The 21,928-nt window shown below is 30.8% G+C and overlaps 1 protein-coding gene across 1 annotated transcript; it reads left to right on the forward strand.

Annotated features, from left to right (window-relative positions):
* Positions 1 to 3,070: 3,070 nt before the first annotated feature.
* LOTGIDRAFT_153779 (hypothetical protein) lies at positions 3,071 to 20,366 on the forward strand (the record flags this gene model as incomplete). Its single annotated transcript, XM_009059790.1, has 9 exons — positions 3,071 to 3,152; positions 9,665 to 9,961; positions 13,841 to 14,214; positions 17,437 to 17,668; positions 18,485 to 18,615; positions 18,953 to 19,163; positions 19,433 to 19,555; positions 19,764 to 19,940; positions 20,221 to 20,366. The coding sequence occupies 9 exons, from the start codon at positions 3,071 to 3,073 to the stop codon at positions 20,364 to 20,366; spliced, it is 1,773 nt and encodes a 590-aa protein (XP_009058038.1).
* Between the last annotated feature and the right edge of the window lie 1,562 nt (positions 20,367 to 21,928).

A 21,928-nucleotide genomic window follows, 5' to 3' on the forward strand; every position in this document is an offset into this window, starting at 1 on the left:
GTATTTATAGTATTTAGGTGACATTTCTTCCTCTTTGCCCTTTATTTTCAGAGCTTGTTTACATCAATCACAAAATAGTAAAATATCAAATGTTAAATATTGTGAAATAATTATAATTCATGCCACATAGACCACATGCACTCTGGTTTGATTAATTCAACCAATCCCTAATCTCGTAGGGGAACAAAATATTTCAAGAACACTTTTATCCTGTTATGTTGAATCTGAAGAAAATTTCATGTTGACATATAGATCTATGCAATCCATGAATAAGTTAAGATTTATATAAGGCAACGGTGACCCAAAACGTGAATGATCAGTTAATTTACAGATAGAAATGCCGTCATCTTGTAAGGGGAGATAACATATATTATCATGTTATGTGACCTTGTGGTAGGTTGGTTACAAATTCTTTTTTGAGAACTGGGTAATTTCCAGTTAACTCTTTCTGGAATTGCAGGAACTGCAGGCACCGGACGAGAATTGGAATGTCCAAAATAAAAGTCAAATGTGTCCCCAATACATATAAAAAGAATGTTAGAAAACCTCTTTACAATCCCTTTAAATCAACAAAATGTAAGCCCACAAAAAAGAAATGATTAAAATGCAAAGGAAACAATTCTCAATCTTTATGTGAGGAAATTGTAGGAAAAAGTGATGAGATTTTTTAATTTTCAATCCAGCTGCACAAAAAAATTGCAATCAAGAGAATTTGAAATGTGAGTTAAGACTCAAATTTAACACCAATATAAAGTGAGTCATCACTTATAAATTTCAATTAGAATAACACTATCCGGTTAATCTCCAACCATACTGTTTTTGGGGCAGTATTATAGCTTTGTCAACAATTATGGCATCAAAACAAAAAACAATACACCCTTGTCAGTAGTTGGGACCTTTGTTTAATTTATCCAAATAGCTTATGTGACAGTGTAATTTAGCCAATCTTCAAACCATTTCATACCAGAGGGGTTGCATGTACATTACATTCACAAGTCTAGTGCATGTGTTCATACCTTCAAAACAAAACCTATAAATGACACTGGGCTAGCATGTTGATTGGCCAGTTTGAAAATCACCATTATGTATATTTTTTTTATTCCGGTTCCCAATGCAAAATTTACCTGCTTAAGGGAAACACAATAGACTTTTGTAATATTTTCAGACATTTTGAAGAGACAATACAGTCATGGATGCCTTTAGATAAAAGAGATGTTAGTTTCCTCAAGGCAAGGCCACATCTCTTATGCCCTGACCAGTACTTTTGAACTGGTAGTCACCACTGAACAAAGGATGTAAACAAATTAGTTTTGCGATTAAATAGTTGAATTTCTTGAGCATTCTCTGAATAATGTTTCATTTTCTGCTTGATCTGTTTTAAATCTAAACTGCCAAATTACACACAACATGCCACCTTAAAGAATCACTCATTTACCAAGCAGTTGTATTAAATTGAGGAAGATTTGTTGTAGAATTTTCTAAATTAACCGATAGATTAGTTGTAGTGTAGTCAAGAAACTGGTAAAGTATTAAGAAATAAAAGTATTATAGTAGAGAAATAGCTAGGGGCTATGTTATCGTGATGAGCTAAGCCAAACTAAGTCATGTCAAGAACCAATAATCTCAAATATTACTGAAAAATAACTTCAGGAATCCAGAAAATTACTGAAAATTTCAACATTTGATTAAAACCAGGAAGATATATTTTTTTAAGAAATATAAATTTAAGTCAGTTTTCTTTTAATTTATTGATTTTGACATATTTTGACATGCAATGGTATGTATTTGAATTGAGATGTACTGAACTCTTCAGGTTGAAGGTTACAATATGAAGTTTTAAGCTTGTACTTTAAAGAAGTGTTATATGTTTTTGTGAATTTGTGTACTTTAAGCCAAATAAACAATAAAACACAAATAAGCACAGTAAAACGTAAAAATGCTTTGGAGGGGTCTAACAATCAAGTGTATTTAATATATATATTTGCTAATTGTATCGCTATTAGCCTTATAATGCAGAGAAATTTTTGAACAAAAAATTCATTTCCAATAGAGGTAAAGATATGTTAGCTCCCATGTAAACCTATACTTTTGACAATTACAACAATTATAGGCCAAGATTGACAGTTAACTCTACCATGTAACTTTCCAGTATATTTAAGAAAGATTCCTTTACATTAAAGTTAATAAGTTTTGTAAGAACACGCTTGATATTCCCACCACGCTATCTGTCAATCATTATAAAGCTTGGTGAAATTAAGCTTTAAGACTATTTTTTCTATTTATACAGTACGTGGCTCCTACTTTTCAATGTGTTAGTAATGAATTCTACTTGCTTCCAACTGAGATTTACATTTTCGTGCCATCATTGTTATACTAACAATGATAGAATAGTTAATAATCAAACGATTTATATTCAATATACTTTATTTTGCTTTTATCAATATGGCCGCCACGTCCCAGAAGACCTGACTCAAACAATACTCTCTCATACACTACCTATCTCAGGATTATTTACCTCATTACACAAAAACTCTTTCCCTTTGTTACCGATCTCGATGTCGTCTGCTAGAAAGATTAAAAGAGACCACTTGGACATGTCGTAAGCCACAAAGTTGTACATTTGTTTACAAATGTATAGTGTTCGTAGAGAAATCAATTCTTTTCCATCTAAGATTAATCCATTGATGTGCTAGTCAGACGTAATTGATCTTACAAACTTGAAAGCACAGTTTACCACACACTAACCCTTCTCTTGATCAATAAATCTATTTTAATTTCAGCGCCCTTTTCTAGATCGAATAACTATTATCTTCCTCTTACACCAGCTCCCAACATCACAGAGACATAAAAAAACAGTCTTGTGTTTTGCTTTCAATGTCGATATTGTGTGATTTCTGTCTACTCTTTTGGTATTGAGGGTGATAATGATTTCCGATTGTTTCGTACATGTAGATAGCCACAAGAGATAGCTTGAACTTTATTCCAAATTCAGATTGACAGTTAATCTTGTTTTTTAGTTGACTCTATATCCCAACACATAAAACGAGTGGAAATTGACATTCCTCGCAGCATGTCAGTTTGTTCAAATGTCACATGTAAGGCGTGGAGTGGAATTGAGTTGGGTTTCTCTGATAACAGGTTATCTTTTACAGGTTAGACTATACTAAAAGTCTGCATACACTTGAAAATACATGTGATTTGAAAATACCAGACACTTTACTGGAAAAACAGGAAGTTTCTTTGAATTAATCAAATATTATAAGATGAGGCTTTATTTTAAGTATGAAAGTCTGTAATATGTGGTGTGGAAGAGTAGAATGTTGAAGTTCAGAGTTGTATTAAGTGACCCCTCATATCTCTTTGGAAATTTCAAATTTCAGAAAAAGAACTCCAAATATCCAAGTATATTTTAGCTTTAGTTCCATGTGAAGGTTTATACATTGAAATCACCAGCCCTTGTAGTGGTAGAAAGAATCTGTTATACAACAGTATCAGAAAACACTTTACTTGATTTCTAGAATACTGTCACCATAATGAACTCCAGATTAAACACTATAATATAGATCTAGACAAACACTAGACAACTATCTTCCTTTTATACCATTCTCTTTATACTTTTTCCAATATGTCTGCTTACTAATGGGTGATTCACCTTTCTTATGTTCGTGTTTTTCTATAACCATCTGTTAATAGTGCCAATATTGGAATTCTTTATAGCATGTCAATATGGATTGCTTAAAATACACTTGATGAATATTGGAAAATAGAAGATTCTTCCACTTAATGTTTGTTTTGAAGCTTTTATGATGTTTGTAAATTGTATCCTTAATAGCACAAGGAAACTTTTTATATGTATTATGGAAACCTATATATACACCTACTGCAGCGTTTTACTTTTACTATGACTATATACATATATTGAGGTGCTAAAAGAAATTTAAGGAGACAAAGAAAATCGGCCTGAAAAAAATATCCACATCTTTATTCTATAGGACATAGAGGAAAAAATAAATCACACGTGCAAACAGTATGTAAAAAGTCGATACAATTAGAGTAAATGTAGCTACGTTTTGGTACGAATCCTTTTATCAAGTGAAAAAAAAAAAAAAGTGAGAAAGGCGCTATCTCTACAAAGAACAACACTAAACAGACAATTAATGTCACATTCAGCTTAGTTAGATGAAAGAAAATAATTTTTTCAAGGGAGATAATAAACTTAAAATATATAGGTCACAGAAACATGAGATATGTAAAATAATTTAAGTATGAGAACTGGTCTTAACAGTCTCGTGATGCTTTTTGAGGAATTTTAAAGATGATCATGTGACACAATGCTATATTAGAATCTGTTCACTAACATGGTATCCCTGTTTTGCTGTCACATCAGAAATTCATTGAACTCATTGGAGCATGAACATCTTTTGTGGAAAAACACAAATCATTTTTGTCCAAATCAAAAGGAATTGCAGGGCCATTTATTTCATTTCCTCTAATCCCTGAAAGACTGGAATCAGGTTTCCGTTAGGGAGCTGTAACGTCGGTAAATTAAACATGACAATGATAGAAATCTGTTAGTTAAACTGCTAACAATGGCCGAGATGAATTAGAGTTAAAAGCCCCATTCTTTGACTGGATTGTCGGACAGATGTGACTCGAGTCAATAAATTTTAAAATGGAAAAGTGATTTTAGTGATTGTCAGGTCATATTAAAACCACACTTTACATTTATATTAATTGCTAACTTTAGATTAGGAATGGCTTTTCACTAATTGTTAAAATTCCTTCACATCTTTATGTCTAAATTTAAGTCTTTGATCAAAACTCCCTGATGAATTTTGTGTAGTGTAAACAGGCAATCGTTCTCAGAACCATTACAATTGGGGTCCAGCTAAAGGAAGTGGTGCTGTCTAAATTGTTTGAATGTCTTGTTCATACTATTGGCTCTAGGAAGTGGTGAAGCAGTTTATAACAATCAGTATATTACAAGATGATAACAATATGAATATTCATTTTTTTTCTTCAGTGGGTGACCTATGTCATTGACTTCCTCTCTTCATTCATTTTCAGAATCTTACCACTTAGACAATTAGAAATAAACACAATTTTATTCTTCTAGAATATTACCAGCTATAGCGCAAATTGTTCTTTGTCACATAATATGACTCTATATATATTGATACTTGTCTATAACTTGATATAACTTAGCCATTAGCCTAATTATTTTGAACTCAGATTTAAGTATTATTATGAAGACATCATAGGATTAGAAATAGTCATTGGAAGAATATAACCTAACCTAACCTAACCTAACCTATATATTCTAATAAATATTGACTATATAATTTGTATCATTGGTACATTCCAGCAAATCAGTAGCAGCCAAACTCTCATGTATATTATGGTCTTACAGAGTAAAATTATCATACTTGCACTGATGGAATTCATATGATACAGAATGGAAGTGAAATACTAATAATTAAGTGACATAACTTCTCTAGGAGGTCCCTAGTTATATTTGTTGACTAATGTGAGATAACATATTACCTGCTGATTTTTCTAATTATTCAAATTGTACACAGTTTTTATTATACTCACATGCAGGTATGACTAGTGACATCACAATATGGAGTAATCTGCACACGATTACCTTAACATAACATCCTGGAAATGATGAAATGAGGCATTGTTGTAGAATAACAAGATGTCATATTCTAAATCTGAACAGTGATAAAGAACGCTTTAATAACTTGTAAAGCAAATATTAAGATGACTCTTGAATATCCCTTTAAAGAAGAAATATTTTAGTTAAAAAAATCCAGAAACCACACCTGATCTGCCATTCAGATACAGGATTAGACCAAGTATTGTTGCTAATTCTGGATAATATATATTATAATGATTAAAAAGTTTACATTGTATTTGATTTTCAGATAATCTACCTACTTATTTGTCTGTATTTACTTATTTCATAAACAATATTGTTTATCTTTGTCATTACTAGGGACTTATAATATCATGATATTTAAAATATCTTTTTTAAGATGTATTATCTGTGATCAGAAATAAGATGATACTGTAATTTATTGGGTTAGGAGTTCAATAAGATCATTTGACAATTCTGTGATAGTGGTAGATATTCAATGATAAACATGCCTGGTGATATCAAACATCGAATTAAAAATTTATCTTAAGAGTAACATGTTTATTGAATTGATTAAATATCAACGTTGGTAGACTAACTGGTGGTGAAATATTAAAATAGAAAGTAATGGCAAGGTTCATACCGGTCCAGTCATTGTTTTATTGAAACACTAACTTGTGTTCTAGAATTAAATGTCATGTAATTGTGTTGAAATTGCTTGTTAAAATTGTCCACTATAGAATACATAATGAGATATACTACAATTGTGATATTGAAGAAATTTGGAAATAATTAGGAATATTATCAATGTCTTAATAGCGAAATTGGAACAAAGACAAAGATATGAAAGAGTTTGACTTGACAGAGTGGCATCAGGTGCTAGTTTATGGAGAATTATGACAGAATTGTTTATTACGTTCATTAAGTGACAAGCAGGAAAGTCACATTTCCATTTAACGTAATGAAGTGAAAAAATCCCAATGATTTTATGTTAAAATAGTGAAGCTATTTTTTTATTATTCCGTTTTGTTATCAAGGTCAATTTAGTGTCGTATTTAAATGCTTGTCGTGCATTTTGTCTGTATTGATTTTCCCTTTGCGCTTTTCTTTCAAATCAAATTTTATTGCTATTTTCATAAAATTCCGCGACATTAGTTCTGTAACTTTGTATTTTCATTGGTTAGCAATCAATAAAGCCAGGATGAATTAGATATGACATTTATTCGGTGAATAATTTAAGGAATCAATTCTAACTAACACCTGCTCCTCCAACACAGAAGAGCTGGTTGTCTGCCCAATCCTTATCTTGAAATAGATTGATTGTGGCAAGCTAGGGTCAGTTTATTCTGTAACCAAACGCAGATGTCTTTGTTGACTGATTTCATTAGCCTCGCTTTGGAAGTACTTCATGTAACGGTTTCATTCATTGGTCATGTTTTTAAGTGACATCGATTGTGGTTTGGGTTTGGAACAGAATATTAAGGTTTCTGTGAGGTTTGATTTAGTACAAGACATTATTTCTGTGTCATTGATCATAAACATTTTGAGTTTATATGATGTAGTTGCTCGGCAAGTTCAGAGGTTCGATCCCATCATTTGTTTTAACGCAGGTTCTAGTAGCAGACTTTGAAAGACCTTTCCTCTATGCATATTAATGATGTTTTTATATTCATATTGAAATTTCTTTCATTTGTATGCCACAGAAGGATCAGATTGTCATAAGAAAAAAAAAATGCTTGAATTGTAAGACCTTAAAACTGCAATTCAAATAATTCCATTTGCATTCAATCAAGTTTAACAATTGAATAAATGAATCAATTCTTTATGTTTGGACTTAACACATTTTGTAGTGAAAAGTAATGGCAAAGGTTCAGGTGGTTTCTAAAGATGTGCAAAGGTCAGGCATGAGAAGAACCTTTGACGGAATAAAAACTAGTTATTTTAGATGAAGTAAGATAAGATGATTGACTGCTATCATTATCATAGCCTGAAGCACTGAGAACAAATACACTCAAATCATTACTGAAGCGTTTTCAATACTAGAAAAAAAATATCTTCAATTTCTTTTATAAGATTTCTTTACAGATACTAATTAGTAAGAGTTAACATGTTATTTTTTTTTCACTTCCTTAATTATAAGATAAAAGTATTAATTCTTACATACTATTCTTTTTTGAAAGTGTTTTGGATTTGATAATATGAAAGGCCATGTTGGTTGAGAAGCACGAGAAATGAAAGAACCAAAGGAGCCTCCCCCACACACTCTCAGCAAGACATGCCAGAATAATACAATTATGAGACATATTCGTGATAGATTAATTTATATTTAGAGGCCAATTGATATCCTTAAATGTCCCCCAAGGAAGTCCCTGATTTCATGTGCAGCAAATCTATAAAAAATATCCAAAGAAAATATCCTGTAAATTACGGCATTGACCTATTTTTATTGCCACTGGTTTTAAGAATTACAGGAATTAGTTTAGCTCTGACAATTTAACAACTTCTCTAAGTGAATAATGAAAATAAATGTTGTAAAAAATCTCAACAGCCATTAATAATGAAAGATAGGAAGACATCAAAACTGAAAGCTTGTTGCATTACAGGTTATTGTTCTAAAAACATGCTTCCTTCCTACAACCTTTCTCGGGTTTAAACTAGTGTATTTCAACCTGTTTTTGATAGTGTTCCCAAATCATATAAGTATGAAAACAATGTCTAGAGAAGGAAGCATAAAATTCAGCACATAGTTGTTTTTTTCCTAGCCGTGACACATCAAATGAATATGTCCATGTGATTAAAAAAAGGTACCTTTTAAACCATAAGGAGGGTAGAAGTTTATTATGAAAATATTTCCTAGACCTTCACAGGGTTTTGAAGGGCAGTAGTCCAGAAACATCAGTAGAAAAAAACATTGTATTACATTGAGAAAGCATGAAACATGATTCCTTTACTAAGTTCTTTTGGGCCAATACAGTGTTTCATGTTTCTTCTTTGGAAAGCTACAAATTGAAGTGTTATAGGTTGTGATCATTGAAGATCCTTCAACAGTTGTTAACACTGGTGTCTTGGCAAAAGTTCCATTCCAGTCAACGTGGTGTTATTAATCAATTGCAGAAAGAATAAGATGGGAAATATCAGTATATTTTAAATTAAAAGTATGAGTTATTGGATATTTTGTGGTCAGTCTATCATGTGTGATGTTCAGAAACCATTAGACTCTTTTCTTTTGATGAATTTCCTATAAAGTCAGCAATATAAGCCACAGACTGTTATTACCATGATTTATGACCCAGTCATTAAAAGCTTTGTAGACAATGGAATTAAAGTCAAAATTTATTTAATAATATTAAAGTAACTACATGTATGTCTATTTATTGATGGTCCTAAGATGGCATTTGATATTCCCATACTACTAATACAGTTAAAGCAACATTTCTATAGAATAAGATATTAGAATTTGAGATAATTTAATTTTTCTCTCAGATTGTCAATTTAAATGTGTGCGTAGGCCCTCTATGTACATGTAATTATTTAAATTGAATAATGCTAGACTACTTCAAAAGTTAACTCATTACAATAACATCATCATCATCAACAACAAGAGAGATTAGACACCACCTGGTATAGGTACATGTACATATGAAATGAGATAAATAGTCATCCTGGGTCATTCAGGACGCTTATGGACAAGACCAGATAATGTTGGTATTAGAATTGAAACTTTTATTTCAATTTTCTTTTAACATGTGATGAACTTAAATAAATTAATAAAATATGCCGTACTTTACTTTAAAAGACACACGTTTTCTTTAAATGTATGCATTAGTTTAATTACAAATGTCAACAAGATATAGTAGATTTGAACTGTCATACGAAAGTTATTATTAGAGAATTTTTTCCTTCGTTACTTAATTTCTTGCACTTCTGTGACCTTTAGATGCACATTGCATAGATTTATGTTTATTCTAAGGCATATTCTAGACATTAAGAAATTAGTATAAGTATTTTTGTTCTTTTTTTCAGGCTTAATCAGAATAGAAGAAAAGTTAAGAAGTGTGATAGTAGATAAAGGGGAAAAAGCCAGATTTGTCTGTAAAATAGTTACACAACCATCAGATAGTGATAGAATTCATTTACATTGGAAACACAATGGCAAACTCATTAACAAATCTAATCATGCAAAATACGTTTTAAAAACGGATAAAAATCGCAATACTTTAGTTATACGTAATGTAAATCAAAATGACAGTGGTGTATATATGTGTATTGTATCAGTGGGTATTGATATGGACATGTCCAGTGCTCATTTAACTGTTAGAAGTAAGTATAGTTTTCATTTTATTTTTTACTATATTTTTTATTAAAGCATCTTTAGATTATTTCCATTGTTGTGTTCAGCACTGATTCAGATTGTCAGTGGTGCCAAATATAGGAAATCATCCAGTTCTTGAGCTGGTGCTTCATGTTTAAGTGGAAAATTGCATAAAAAATCAATGCCTCTGATTGGGCCAAATCCACACTGCATGGAGTTGTTTTTGTTCCCTTTCATAACAGGTCCAAACAAGTTTGTTTACTACATAATCATAATTTGCTGCCACCAAAACATTTGATGAAATAAGTTAAGTGGACTATCTATTCTAGTCCAATGTTCACTTAATGAAATGAGATAAGGAGGTGGCTATTTAATTAATTAGATTGTCCAGTCAGATAGAACAGATCTTCAGTACTGTATACTGTACATCTTCTAATCTTTTACAAGTACATTATCAAATTAATAATATATAGTAATTGGTACAGGGCCATATGGTCTTCAGAACTAAACATTATCACTTGTAGCTAATTTGAAATCACATTTTCATTATTAGATTTACATATTTACTAATAACTTATGTTGAACTCAAAAGGGGATAACAGATATAACCTATCCAAATCTCAATCAATATGTTCAGATCTTAAAGCTGTACATGTACTTATGAAGTGAGTCAAATTCAAGATGAAAATGAATGACAAAGCCAAGCATAATCTTGGTATTTGGATTGAATTTCTAAATAAGACTTTAAGGCTTCAAGATTCCTTTTTATAGCAATTCCCAATGTTAGATTTAGTTCTTCAAGCTTTCTGAATAGATATACATGTATTTACAAAACTTGAAGCAAACCACTTTATTGATGGTTGTTGTTAAAGGGTTTGCTCATACTGTCAGAATCAATAACGATTAATATCCCATACATGTTTTCAATCAGAAAATTTTCAATAGAAAAGTATTATATTAAAATTTTATAAGATTTAATGGACCCATAATAGCCTTGGCTGTCTTCATTTTTGCATATATGTTTCTTCAAAATCCAAATTAATACCTTCTCATGCATAGGCTGATGACTTTAAAATGTGAACAGATAGGAAGTGAGTACTAATAACTAATGTCATGCAGCTTTAACATTAAGTTAACCTAGATTGTACAGACAGACTGTAGATTATATTGAAAGGAATCTGTGTTGTATCAAGGGACATCTGAATTATTTTACTTTTCTATGTTGGAATATATCACATTTAGATCAGCTCAACTTCCTTGCCACAGTCCCTAGAGGCTATTAGTCTTCTGCAAGGTCCGGTTATGAAATCTTGCTTCGTAGAGACTGTGTGAGCTAATACAAATTAAGATGAATATGCCTGTGCAATAGTGACAGAACCTATTGATAAAATCACATATCTGGCAGATAGAATATAAAACTAGACAGAACCTTTTGATATCCTTGTAAAATCAGACATCTCGCAGATAGGATCTAAAACTAGACAGAATCTATTGACATTCTAGTAAAATCAGACATCTGGTGGACAGGATCTAAAAATAGACAGAACCTCATTCCATTTAAATAAAATCAGACATCTCGCAGACAGGATCTAAAACTAGACAGAATCTATTGATATTTTAGTAAAATCAGACATCTGTTGGACAGGATCTAAAAATAGACAGAACCTCATTCCATTTAAATAAAATCAGACATGTAGGGGACAGGATCTAAAACAAGACAGAATCTATTGATATTTTGTTAAATCAGACATCTTGTGGATGATGAAATCAAACATCTGGTGGATGGTAAAATCAGACATATGGTGGACAGAATCTAATATTAGTCAGAGCTATGGCTATCTGTTAATATCAGCAGCGTAGTTCAATGGATCTAAAAGACAAGGAATATATTGTTATCCTGGTAAAACCAGATAAATGATGTCTAGTTTGTTATCCTGATAACACCAGACTGATAGACGGGATTGAAGTACATGAAGCCCAAGTTGCTATTCATGTTGAAATATAGATGATAGATGAATACATGAACTAATAAAGAAGAACTAGATTGCATGTTGTCACACAGTAATGGCTATATTTTTTCTCCTGACTGCATTCCAGTGGGAGCCACACTCTCTCAAATTTCTCTAACTTTTCTACTTTATCATTGATTGGTGCATTAATTATTTATATACATGTATGTTGTTTAGTATACTGGGAAATAGTGTTATATTTTTATGTACTGGAGATAAAAGATCGGTCATTTGTCATATTTATCATGGACTTGAAAATACCAAATACACATTATTAGCCATGTAGACTTCTCTGAAAGGATGGACATGTTGACATTCCCAGTAACAAATTAATTATTCATGGAATGAAGATACCAAACACACATTATTAGCCATGTAAACTCTCCAAAGGTACGCATGGTTGGAATGAAATACCAAAATAAATTGGCTATGAGTCTCTCAGAAAGGCTATGTGTCTCTCAAAAAGGCTATGTGTCTCTCAGAAAGGCTATGTGTCTCTCGAAAGGGCTATGTGTCTCTCAGAAAGGGCTATGTGTCTCTCAGAAAGGCATTATGAGTTGATAAACATGGTAACAAAAATGCATCAGGTGGTCTACTATACACCCAAAGGGTAATGCCTTTGTGAAAATGGAATAAGCAGAGAGAGAAGACCTCAATCAGCACTCTTTGTGACAGTAACCATAAATCATAAATTGAAATTCGTTATTTTTATGAGTACATTACATATTTATGTTTGTTTTTTCCCCACATAACAGTTTTTACTTAATTAACAGAATCTTTTTCCTTGACCTTTAGTAGTTTCAATTACATATTGTATTTATAACCAAATTACCAAACCATATGGAACCTCACCCACAATATATCAATCATAATATCAGAACAGACTAATACTAGTTATTTGATTGTATAGATTTCTGCAGGTGACAGATTTGATTCAAGTAGAATAGAGCTAACATCTTTACAACATCTCTTATCGATTATTTGATTAATAATATATTAATAACTAATTTGGTATGTGTAACTTGACATTAGTTCGTTTCTAAGATGTTTGCAGATTCAGATTGTGCAATATTACATATTTAATCAGTAAATGTTATCAAATACAAAAGCTTCTTTCAAGTAAACTTTGGTTCCAATTTCAAGACTCTTTCACTTTAAGCATGCAAATTGGTCTTCAATAAAATAACAATAAAATATTCAAGAAATTAATGATATTCTATAAAGTCAGAAGTCAAACAACGATTTATTTGTAAATCATTAAATCATTATTTAACTATTTTTTTTTATTACTATAAAAGTTGACAACTCGAGCTAAACGTAACGTAATTATATAGTCAATTTTCTATTGTGTTTTAACATGTCAGACCTCAAATTATAGAAGAAAAACTGACAGATTCTAAAACCCTTTATTTATGTGAATTGAAATATTTCAAAGTAACTACTTGCATACATTTCTATAATGACATAAATTGATCTTTTTAAAACTATAGAAGTGTGAAGTTAATATTGATTCAGTGCTGAATTCAATTATACACTATTATTTTTTTAAATATATATCTACTTTTTTGATCTATGTCAAAACAAAAAAAAGATTCAGATTCATTGTTCTAGATTGGAATATGATTTACATGTAACTGAAATGCTGAGTATTTTAGCTTAATATGCTACAAAATTGTTGTCTTTGCCACTGTAACCTGTAAACCTGTTTTTTGGGCTAGCACACAATCAGATATTGAGGTTATTGTAAGATTAATACTACCATAAACCACAAGATTATACGCCACCATGCCAATATTTATGTCTGATTTTAAATCTAGCCCTTGTAGCATTGTACAAATGCAATTTCATGTTGTCATATTTATAAATGATTATTTTCAGGTGTTCCTGACCCCCCAGTTAATGTTAGATTGAATACTTGTCATGGTCACTCCGCAGAAATTACCTGGCAACCAGGACCCAATAATGGTGACCCAATCTCAAAATATATTGTGCAATTTAACACTTCCGAAAATAAAGACCATTGGTTTGATTATTTTGAAAAATTTCCAGGAGATATGAACAATGTGTTTGTGGAAATGTCTCCGTGGGGGACATACTCTTTTCGTGTTATTGCTAAAAATAGTGTTGGACAAAGTAAACCTAGTGAGTCAACTGTTGGAAATTGTACCACACCCCCAGATAGACCAGACGGTAATCCCAAATCTGTTCGGACCAGAACTGATAAAAAAGGAATGTTGGTTATACAATGGGAGGTAAGTCTAAATCAAATAATGTTTTATTGCAATTATACACAATTTAATAATTAAAATAGGATGTTCCTTGTCACATCAAGAAGTTCAACCGTATGAAATCCTTGGCAAATTCTAGTTTCTAATCAAAAACTAATTCTAATGGTTGATAATGGTATTCATTAAGAAGTTGGGAAGTTTTAGTGATCTAGAATTGCTAGAAGTAGGAATGTTTCAGTAAATAATGACACTACAGTTACAGTCTTTTTGGGAAGGTCTGCAGAATTCTGGGTGCAACATATGCTTTTGGAATCCTTAAATTATAAAATTGAACTAAAGACTGCTCATATAAAACTCAGAACAAGACAAGTTGCATAACAAAAAATAGAATAAGGTTTGGCAAGAATTTAGATGCACTTTTAATGAAACAAAACTGACATTTGTCAACTTATTAGTTCTGTAATATTTCTTCATCCTCTCATTATCACAGAAGCGTTTGTTCTTTAAAAACACTTGGGGGTAACATGCAATATTTTAACATGATTACGTCTCTGATGTCATCGATGCATTGTTTCTTAAGTAAACATGGCTGACACAATTAAAAACAAGAACAGGGATCGACATATTAAAATACAGCTCCAATAGAAATTCTCTTAACTGGGTCATAATTCAACATGGTTATCCACTTAACAGAGAGCCTCTAGAAAAAAATAATCTCTTAGCTAGTCTAAATATTTCACTTTTTCTTCAATGATTATTAATAGAATTAAATTTAATACGTTTTGAATATTAGTGTCAGAAATTAAAACATGCCATGTCAAGTGCATTCTATTTAATAATATTATTTCAAGTTAATTTGATTTCCAGCCAAAAGATAATATGTACAGATGGTGCAATAATTAGTCAAAACATTGTTTCTATTAAATGACTTGTCAATCTTTTGGGAGGAGATTAACTTCTTCTTTTATCATTTTATATTAAAAAACAAATTAAAGTACACTGATGTCTATTGAACAAATTAAAATACACTGATGTCTATTGAACAAATTAAAGTACATTGATGTCTATTGAACAAATTAAAGTACACTGATGTCTATTGAACAAATTAAAGTACGCTGATGTCTATTGAACAAATTAAAGTACACTGATGTCTATTGAACAAATTAAAATACACTGATGTCTATTGAACAAATTAAAGTACACTGATGTCTATTGAACAAATTAAAGTACACTGATGTCTATTGAACAAATTAAAGTACATTGATGTCTATTGAACAAATTAAAGTACACTGATGTCTATTGAACAAATTAAAGTACACTAATGCCTGTTGAACAAATTGAAGTACACTGATGTCTATTGAACAAATTAAAGTACATTGATGTCTAGTGAACAAATTAGAATACACTGATGTTTATTGAACAAATTAAAGTACACTGATGTCTATTGAACAAATCAAAATACACTGATGTCTATTGAACAAATTAAAGTACACTGATGTTTATTGAACAAATTAAAGTACATTGATGTCTATTGAACTAATTAAAATACACTGATGTCTATTGAACAAATTAAAGTACACTGATGTCTATTGAACAAATTAAAGTACACTGATGTCTATTGAACAAATTAAAGTACACCAAAGTCATGTAAATGAATGTAAATTGAATTAAAGTACACTGATGTCTGTTGAACAAATTAAAGTACACTGATGTCTGTTGAACAAATTAAAGTACACTGATGTCTATTGAACAAATTAAAATACACTGATGTCTTGTAAATTGGTTTGTACACTAGTCATGTAAACAAGTACTTGTACATGAATATCTTGTAAATAAATTAAAGTTCACCAATGTCTTGTAAATAAATTACAAGTTCACCAATTAAAGTTCACCATTGTCTTGTAAATAAATTATAAGTTCACCAATGTCTTGTAAATAAATTACAAGTTCACCAATTAAAGTTCACCAATGTCTTGTAAACAAATTGAAGTACACCCATGTCTTGTATACATGTTTTGTAAACAATTTGAAGTATACCAATTAGCTTGTACAAGTCATGTGAATAAATTGAAGTGAAAAAATGCCATATAAGTGAATGTCATGTATATTTAAGTGCAAAGTATATCAATTTCATAAATAAAAGTACATAAACACAAGTCATAAAAGCACATTTATGGTCTCATAATGAAATTGTCAAATTACATCAACATCATACACCAATGTTATATATAAGTTAAATTAGAATATCTGAGTATTGTTTGCCTTGTTATCAAGGTATATAATAGGAAGTAATGTGCTGAATATTACTAGCTGAAATGAACTTAAAACTACATCAATGTGATGTAAAATATATCTATATATTGAGCTAATTGACTGCAAAAATTATTATGAAAAATCCATTTATGAACTTGAGTGCTCTATAAAATGGCACAGTCTCGAGAAAAGACGAGTAAGGATTAAGTTTAAAAAGCAGATAGCTATGAATTTCTCTAATATTAAATACAAATAAAAATCTGAAATAATTAGACATTTTTAAGAAAATCTTTCTACTTAGATATAAAATAAAAGCCTTTAGGGAATGGACTTAATGACCATCGCTCTGTTCTTAAGAAATTTAATTTTGAATAATTTTGTATTTAGTGATCTGTATGATAATAGAGAATATAATAAGACAATTAGTCCAGGTCAATTAGTCCTATGACAATTGATATAAATGTGTTTTGTCTGGAGCATTCTGGTGTCAAATGATCAAGACTATCTTGCCATAGTTTGAATAAGGAAGTAATTTTAGTGGAAGATATTTTTATGATGGCTTTAAGGATTTTACTAGAACCAGAGGTTTAATATGAACATTTACTAAATATACCAATATAACATATCAAATTATAAGCTTATATCAACAAACAATGAAAAATAACATATTCTTGAAAAAAAAAGAGTAGCAATTCTCATGTTTCCAGAATATGCAGTGTATAGACTTAATGGTAAATGACTGATTTACAGATATTGAGACGTGGGGAATTTTACCATCCGTTGATTGTCCTGACTAAGCAAGAGAAGTTTACAAGAACATATTGAAGTACAAGGACTCAAATGTTCTTCATGGAGGCTCATGACAGTGGCGTAGAGAGGAAAATTACCATTTAAGTACCTCACTGTTCATTGTATCTTTGTGGCATATGGGACCAAAATAATCAAACAGAAAAAAGGATGAATTATTTAAAGTTTATCATTTACTATTTTTAGCCTATGCATCGGTTATTACACCATGGACCAGCATTCTGCTACCATGTCTACTGGAGACCAAAAGGTAGCACCTACTGGGAGTCTGCAGTCGTAGCAGATCCATCTGTCAGCCATTTTGAAAAAGAAGTTGATGATATTTATGGGTTATATGAAATACAAGTTAAAGCTGAGAATAATCTCGGAGCATCATATCAACCTGCTTTTATTTATCATGGTCATTCTGGAGAAGGAGGTAAGTTTGGTACTTATTTCAAGCACAAGCTTTTATAATTTAGGACATGTGTAAAGAACTGAACTATACATGTACACCAATCAAAAAAATTGATAATGATGTAAGCTGATCTCAGTGGTGGGGCAAGGGGGATGCCCTATTCTTGAAGGTGGGCACCAAAAGCCCTCATTTAATACTTTTAGATATTTCACAAGATATCAAACCTGCATATATTTGAATAAACTGTAACTTTCTTTTAATTTTATTCCCATTATTCAATTTTCAAGGTTGCCTTGTTATTATCCTCCTCCATTTTTTTTACGCATCCACATGTGAATGGCGACGGCACCATAATTTTCTGCATCCTTCAATTCTCACTTGGATGAGCATTTTTGTCGTATTTTTTTTTAACAGTTATTATAAAGAATTAATTTATCTCAGCTACCATAAGTAGTATAAGTTAGAAGTTCTTTTTCGAGTTTTACATTATTGACTAACATGTGTCCAAATATTTTATTTATATGGGATTGTACAAAAGGCAGAGTTGTATAGGGGAGCCATTGGCTGATCTTGTAGTTTACTTATTTCATACTGCTCTAATAGAAATCTATTTCAGTTGTTCATCAACAAATACAAGATTGGATTGCCATGCAGAACTAAATTGTTAGAATGTATTTTGCATATAGATTAGAAAAAGAGGAACTTATAACATTTGATTTTTGCAATTTCGTTATTATCATGATTATAGAAGTTAAATTTCAAAAATATAATTTTCAATTTTTTACTTTTAAAATTAGGTTTATTATCGTGCTTATTGAAATTTGTGATATTTTTCAGAGCCATTGATATCACCTAAAGATTTTCGTGTAGACCCTACATATTCTGTTGAACCTCATATAGCTCATTTTATATGGGAGGCTGTTGATACTACAGAAGATAAAATTCGAGGACATTTTCGTGGTTATCAGGTAAGTTTACAATTCTGAAAGAAAGACTTAAGAATTGAGAATTTGTATACTGGAGTGAAGATATTTATACATATCTGGTATGATTCAAAACAAAAGCACAAACAAGACTATCTATCGATACTGCCACCTCTACTGCTTTAACATTCAGTAAAATTACTCAGGACTAGCAGTTTGTGGAAGGTTTCCTTTAGTTTCCATTTAATTTGTCAAACGTTATTGATAGAGTACTAATATGGAACATTAAAGTTATAATATAACTGATACTTCATTCTGGTGAGAAATGTATCCCTGTGCCAATAATACAGTTCTTATTAGCAATACATGTTATTTTTTCCAGTTGAGATATTGGCGATCTAGTGAAGGTCGTTTTAAAATGAAGAAGATTGATATATCGTTTGATTTGAAGGAAGGAGACCATGGACCTGATGTTCGTGTAGCGTTATCTAATCTACCAGCCTATACTGCTTTACGTGCTCAAGTTACCGTCAGAAATACTCATTATACTGGTCCACCTAGTCAAACTATAGACTTCTTCACACCAGAAGGAGGTAAATATAGTCTAATAGTTTTATTGATCATAAGGAGAAAACGATCTTCATCACGATCAATGATCCGTCATGATCCACTATTCAAAGGTAAAGTCCAATGAAATAAGTCCAATAGCCATTCTAGGATATTCAAATGAATGATAAAGCCAAGTGACAGCCAAAGTTTTGGCTTTCAAAAACATCAAGAAGAATTTGTGCTCAGTTTCTCCCTGTTTTGAAGATAAAAATAAAGGGAGATAACCAAAAATAACAATTTCTCTTATTTGTAGAACCTGGTCCTGTGAGAAATTTACATACAGAAGCTTATGGTATGACATATGTTGTATTAAAATGGCTACCACCAGATGAACCTAATGGTATATTAATAGGTTATGGTATAAGCTATCAAACAGGTATAAAAACTTCAATTTCTGCAGTAAACAAAGTGATCACAATGTCCTTCACAACTTCAAAATATCTGCGGAAGCCTACATATAGTGTGTTATTTGGATAGTAAATAACAGATCACAATTTTATTAGTAACGATGACAAAGATAAATCTTTTGCTAAATAATTGAATGAATGTTACTTACTTTATTTTCTTTTTTCATTTAGTTTCAGGAAAAAAGTTAGGAAAAATAAGAGCTCTAAAAACACAGATAACTAATCCCTCAAAACTTGGTGCTCGTATCACTGGATTAGTTGCTGATAAACAATATAGATTTTATGTCTGGGCTCGTACAGAGGCAGGGAAAGGGGAATCCTCATATTTAGATATTAAAACAGCCGATGGAAAAGGTGAGTGGGAAATGTCTTTTTTGGTTGTTGATATGACTACATATAGAAGTATTTTGTTGCAAATGTAAAGTTGACTATTGGTCAAATTAAAATTGGTTGCCTGTGATAAAATATAAATGTAATGAGGTAACAGATTGGCACTTTTAATGTTTTCCAAAAACTTTCCCTATTGTAGGAATTTGAAATTTGGTAGGTATTTATAGAACTGGTGCATCACATAAAAAAATACTTGTTCACATTTTAAAGTATATAACAGTTTTAAAATTCGTTTTATTTACAGGCGCCCGTAATTATTATAGATCTGAAAATGGACAGTTAGAAAGTGCTTATTATCATGAAACATCTGGTTGTTCTCGGAATATAGTGTTTATTTCTTCATATGTGATATCAGTGACTTTAACATTCTACTTTGTCTTCCATCACTGATCCTTTTATTCTGAACTTCTTCTATCTATTATGTGGTTGTGACATTATTTTTCAATTTGCTGAGACAATTTGTAAATTAAATGTGTAGCTGAAATTTTGCATGGTCAAATTTCCATGGTTTGTGCATGGACTGTTTTTTTTTTAATATTGTATTCACTGACCATCGCACTCTCGATTTAAAAACTAAATAATCTTGCTATATGTAAATCATGCATTAAAATAATCTGATTTCTATATGTATGATAGATAGAAATTATTTCCTTCATTGTTCATACAAAAATATTAATCATGCCTAGGTATTGACCCGTATGCACCATCTAAAATTCAAATTAAGAGGAATAGAATTATTTTAAACCTTAAATAGATTTAGTTAAATGTATTTAAAGATAATTCTATTTTTTGTATGCACCAACTAACAATTAACCAAATATATTTATCTGTACTGTAATTGAAATTCTATTTTCCATTCAAACCACACACTATATACACAACCTATATATGACAAAAGAGTGTAAAGATTGGTCACTAAGACATATTTCTTATTTAACATTTTAATCACTGCTGTATGTAGTGTGGATGTCTTGTAGTTCGAAACTCTATAGACTCTCATCTGGTGTCTTACGGCTTTTATGACAATTATCAACAAAGTAAGATCAAACGATATCTTTGAATTTAATTCTTTCTATTCTTCGAAGGAGCAATTAAACGTCATAATAAATTTGATATGGAATCCATGTCATGTTCATTTTTGCAAACTATTAGTGATATTCAACACCGATTGCTTATTCAATCTAATCCTTGCTTTAAATTCCTCCTCTGAAAACCATGTGAAGGGGTCCAGGCGATCCCTGACATGTCCATTGATGGGAATAACACGGTTGATTTCATCTAAATAGTCGGAATAATCGTCCATTTTGAAACATCGAAGAGCCACAAAAGGAATTTCTACTGATTTACAAATAGAATTAAAAGTTAAAACTGGTCTGTACCAACTTTAAGTTTAGCATTAAATTAGCCAAGTTTTAAATACATTTAAGGTAATTCTACAAAATATAGAATTAAATTAAAAGTTAATGTTATTCGGGCAGAATATAATTAATTTAGGCTTAATTTCATTTGGTGCATACAGGCCATTATCTTGTTTCTACATAAATCTTGTTTCTATATGCCTCATGTACATTGGTATGATTTTGTTTCTACAGAGATCATAATTTTGTATGATGTATAGAAAATGAACCATGGAAATTTGACTGAGATATTTTTTTCAGAAAATATATATGATGAAACGGGGAAATAGTGAAATATTATGGTTGTGATCATATATCCCACAAACTTGTAAATAAAATTTTTAAAAACTTGACCAAATGGTGGAGTATAGAAAAGCCTCAGTTTTATTCTGTGCCATGTATGGAAGGAATATATGTGATAAATTTGAGTTTTTTTAAATCAAATATTTATTATTTCCATGATATTTATAATGTATTGTTATTTTTGTTTATTTATTTTTGCATTAAATTGCTAATCTGAATGTGTCATATATAAATTGTTTACATTCCCTTTTA

Source organism: Lottia gigantea (assembly GCF_000327385.1).
Source record: "Lottia gigantea unplaced genomic scaffold LOTGIsca_4, whole genome shotgun sequence".
In the NCBI taxonomy this organism is placed as follows: Eukaryota; Metazoa; Mollusca; class Gastropoda; family Lottiidae; genus Lottia; species Lottia gigantea.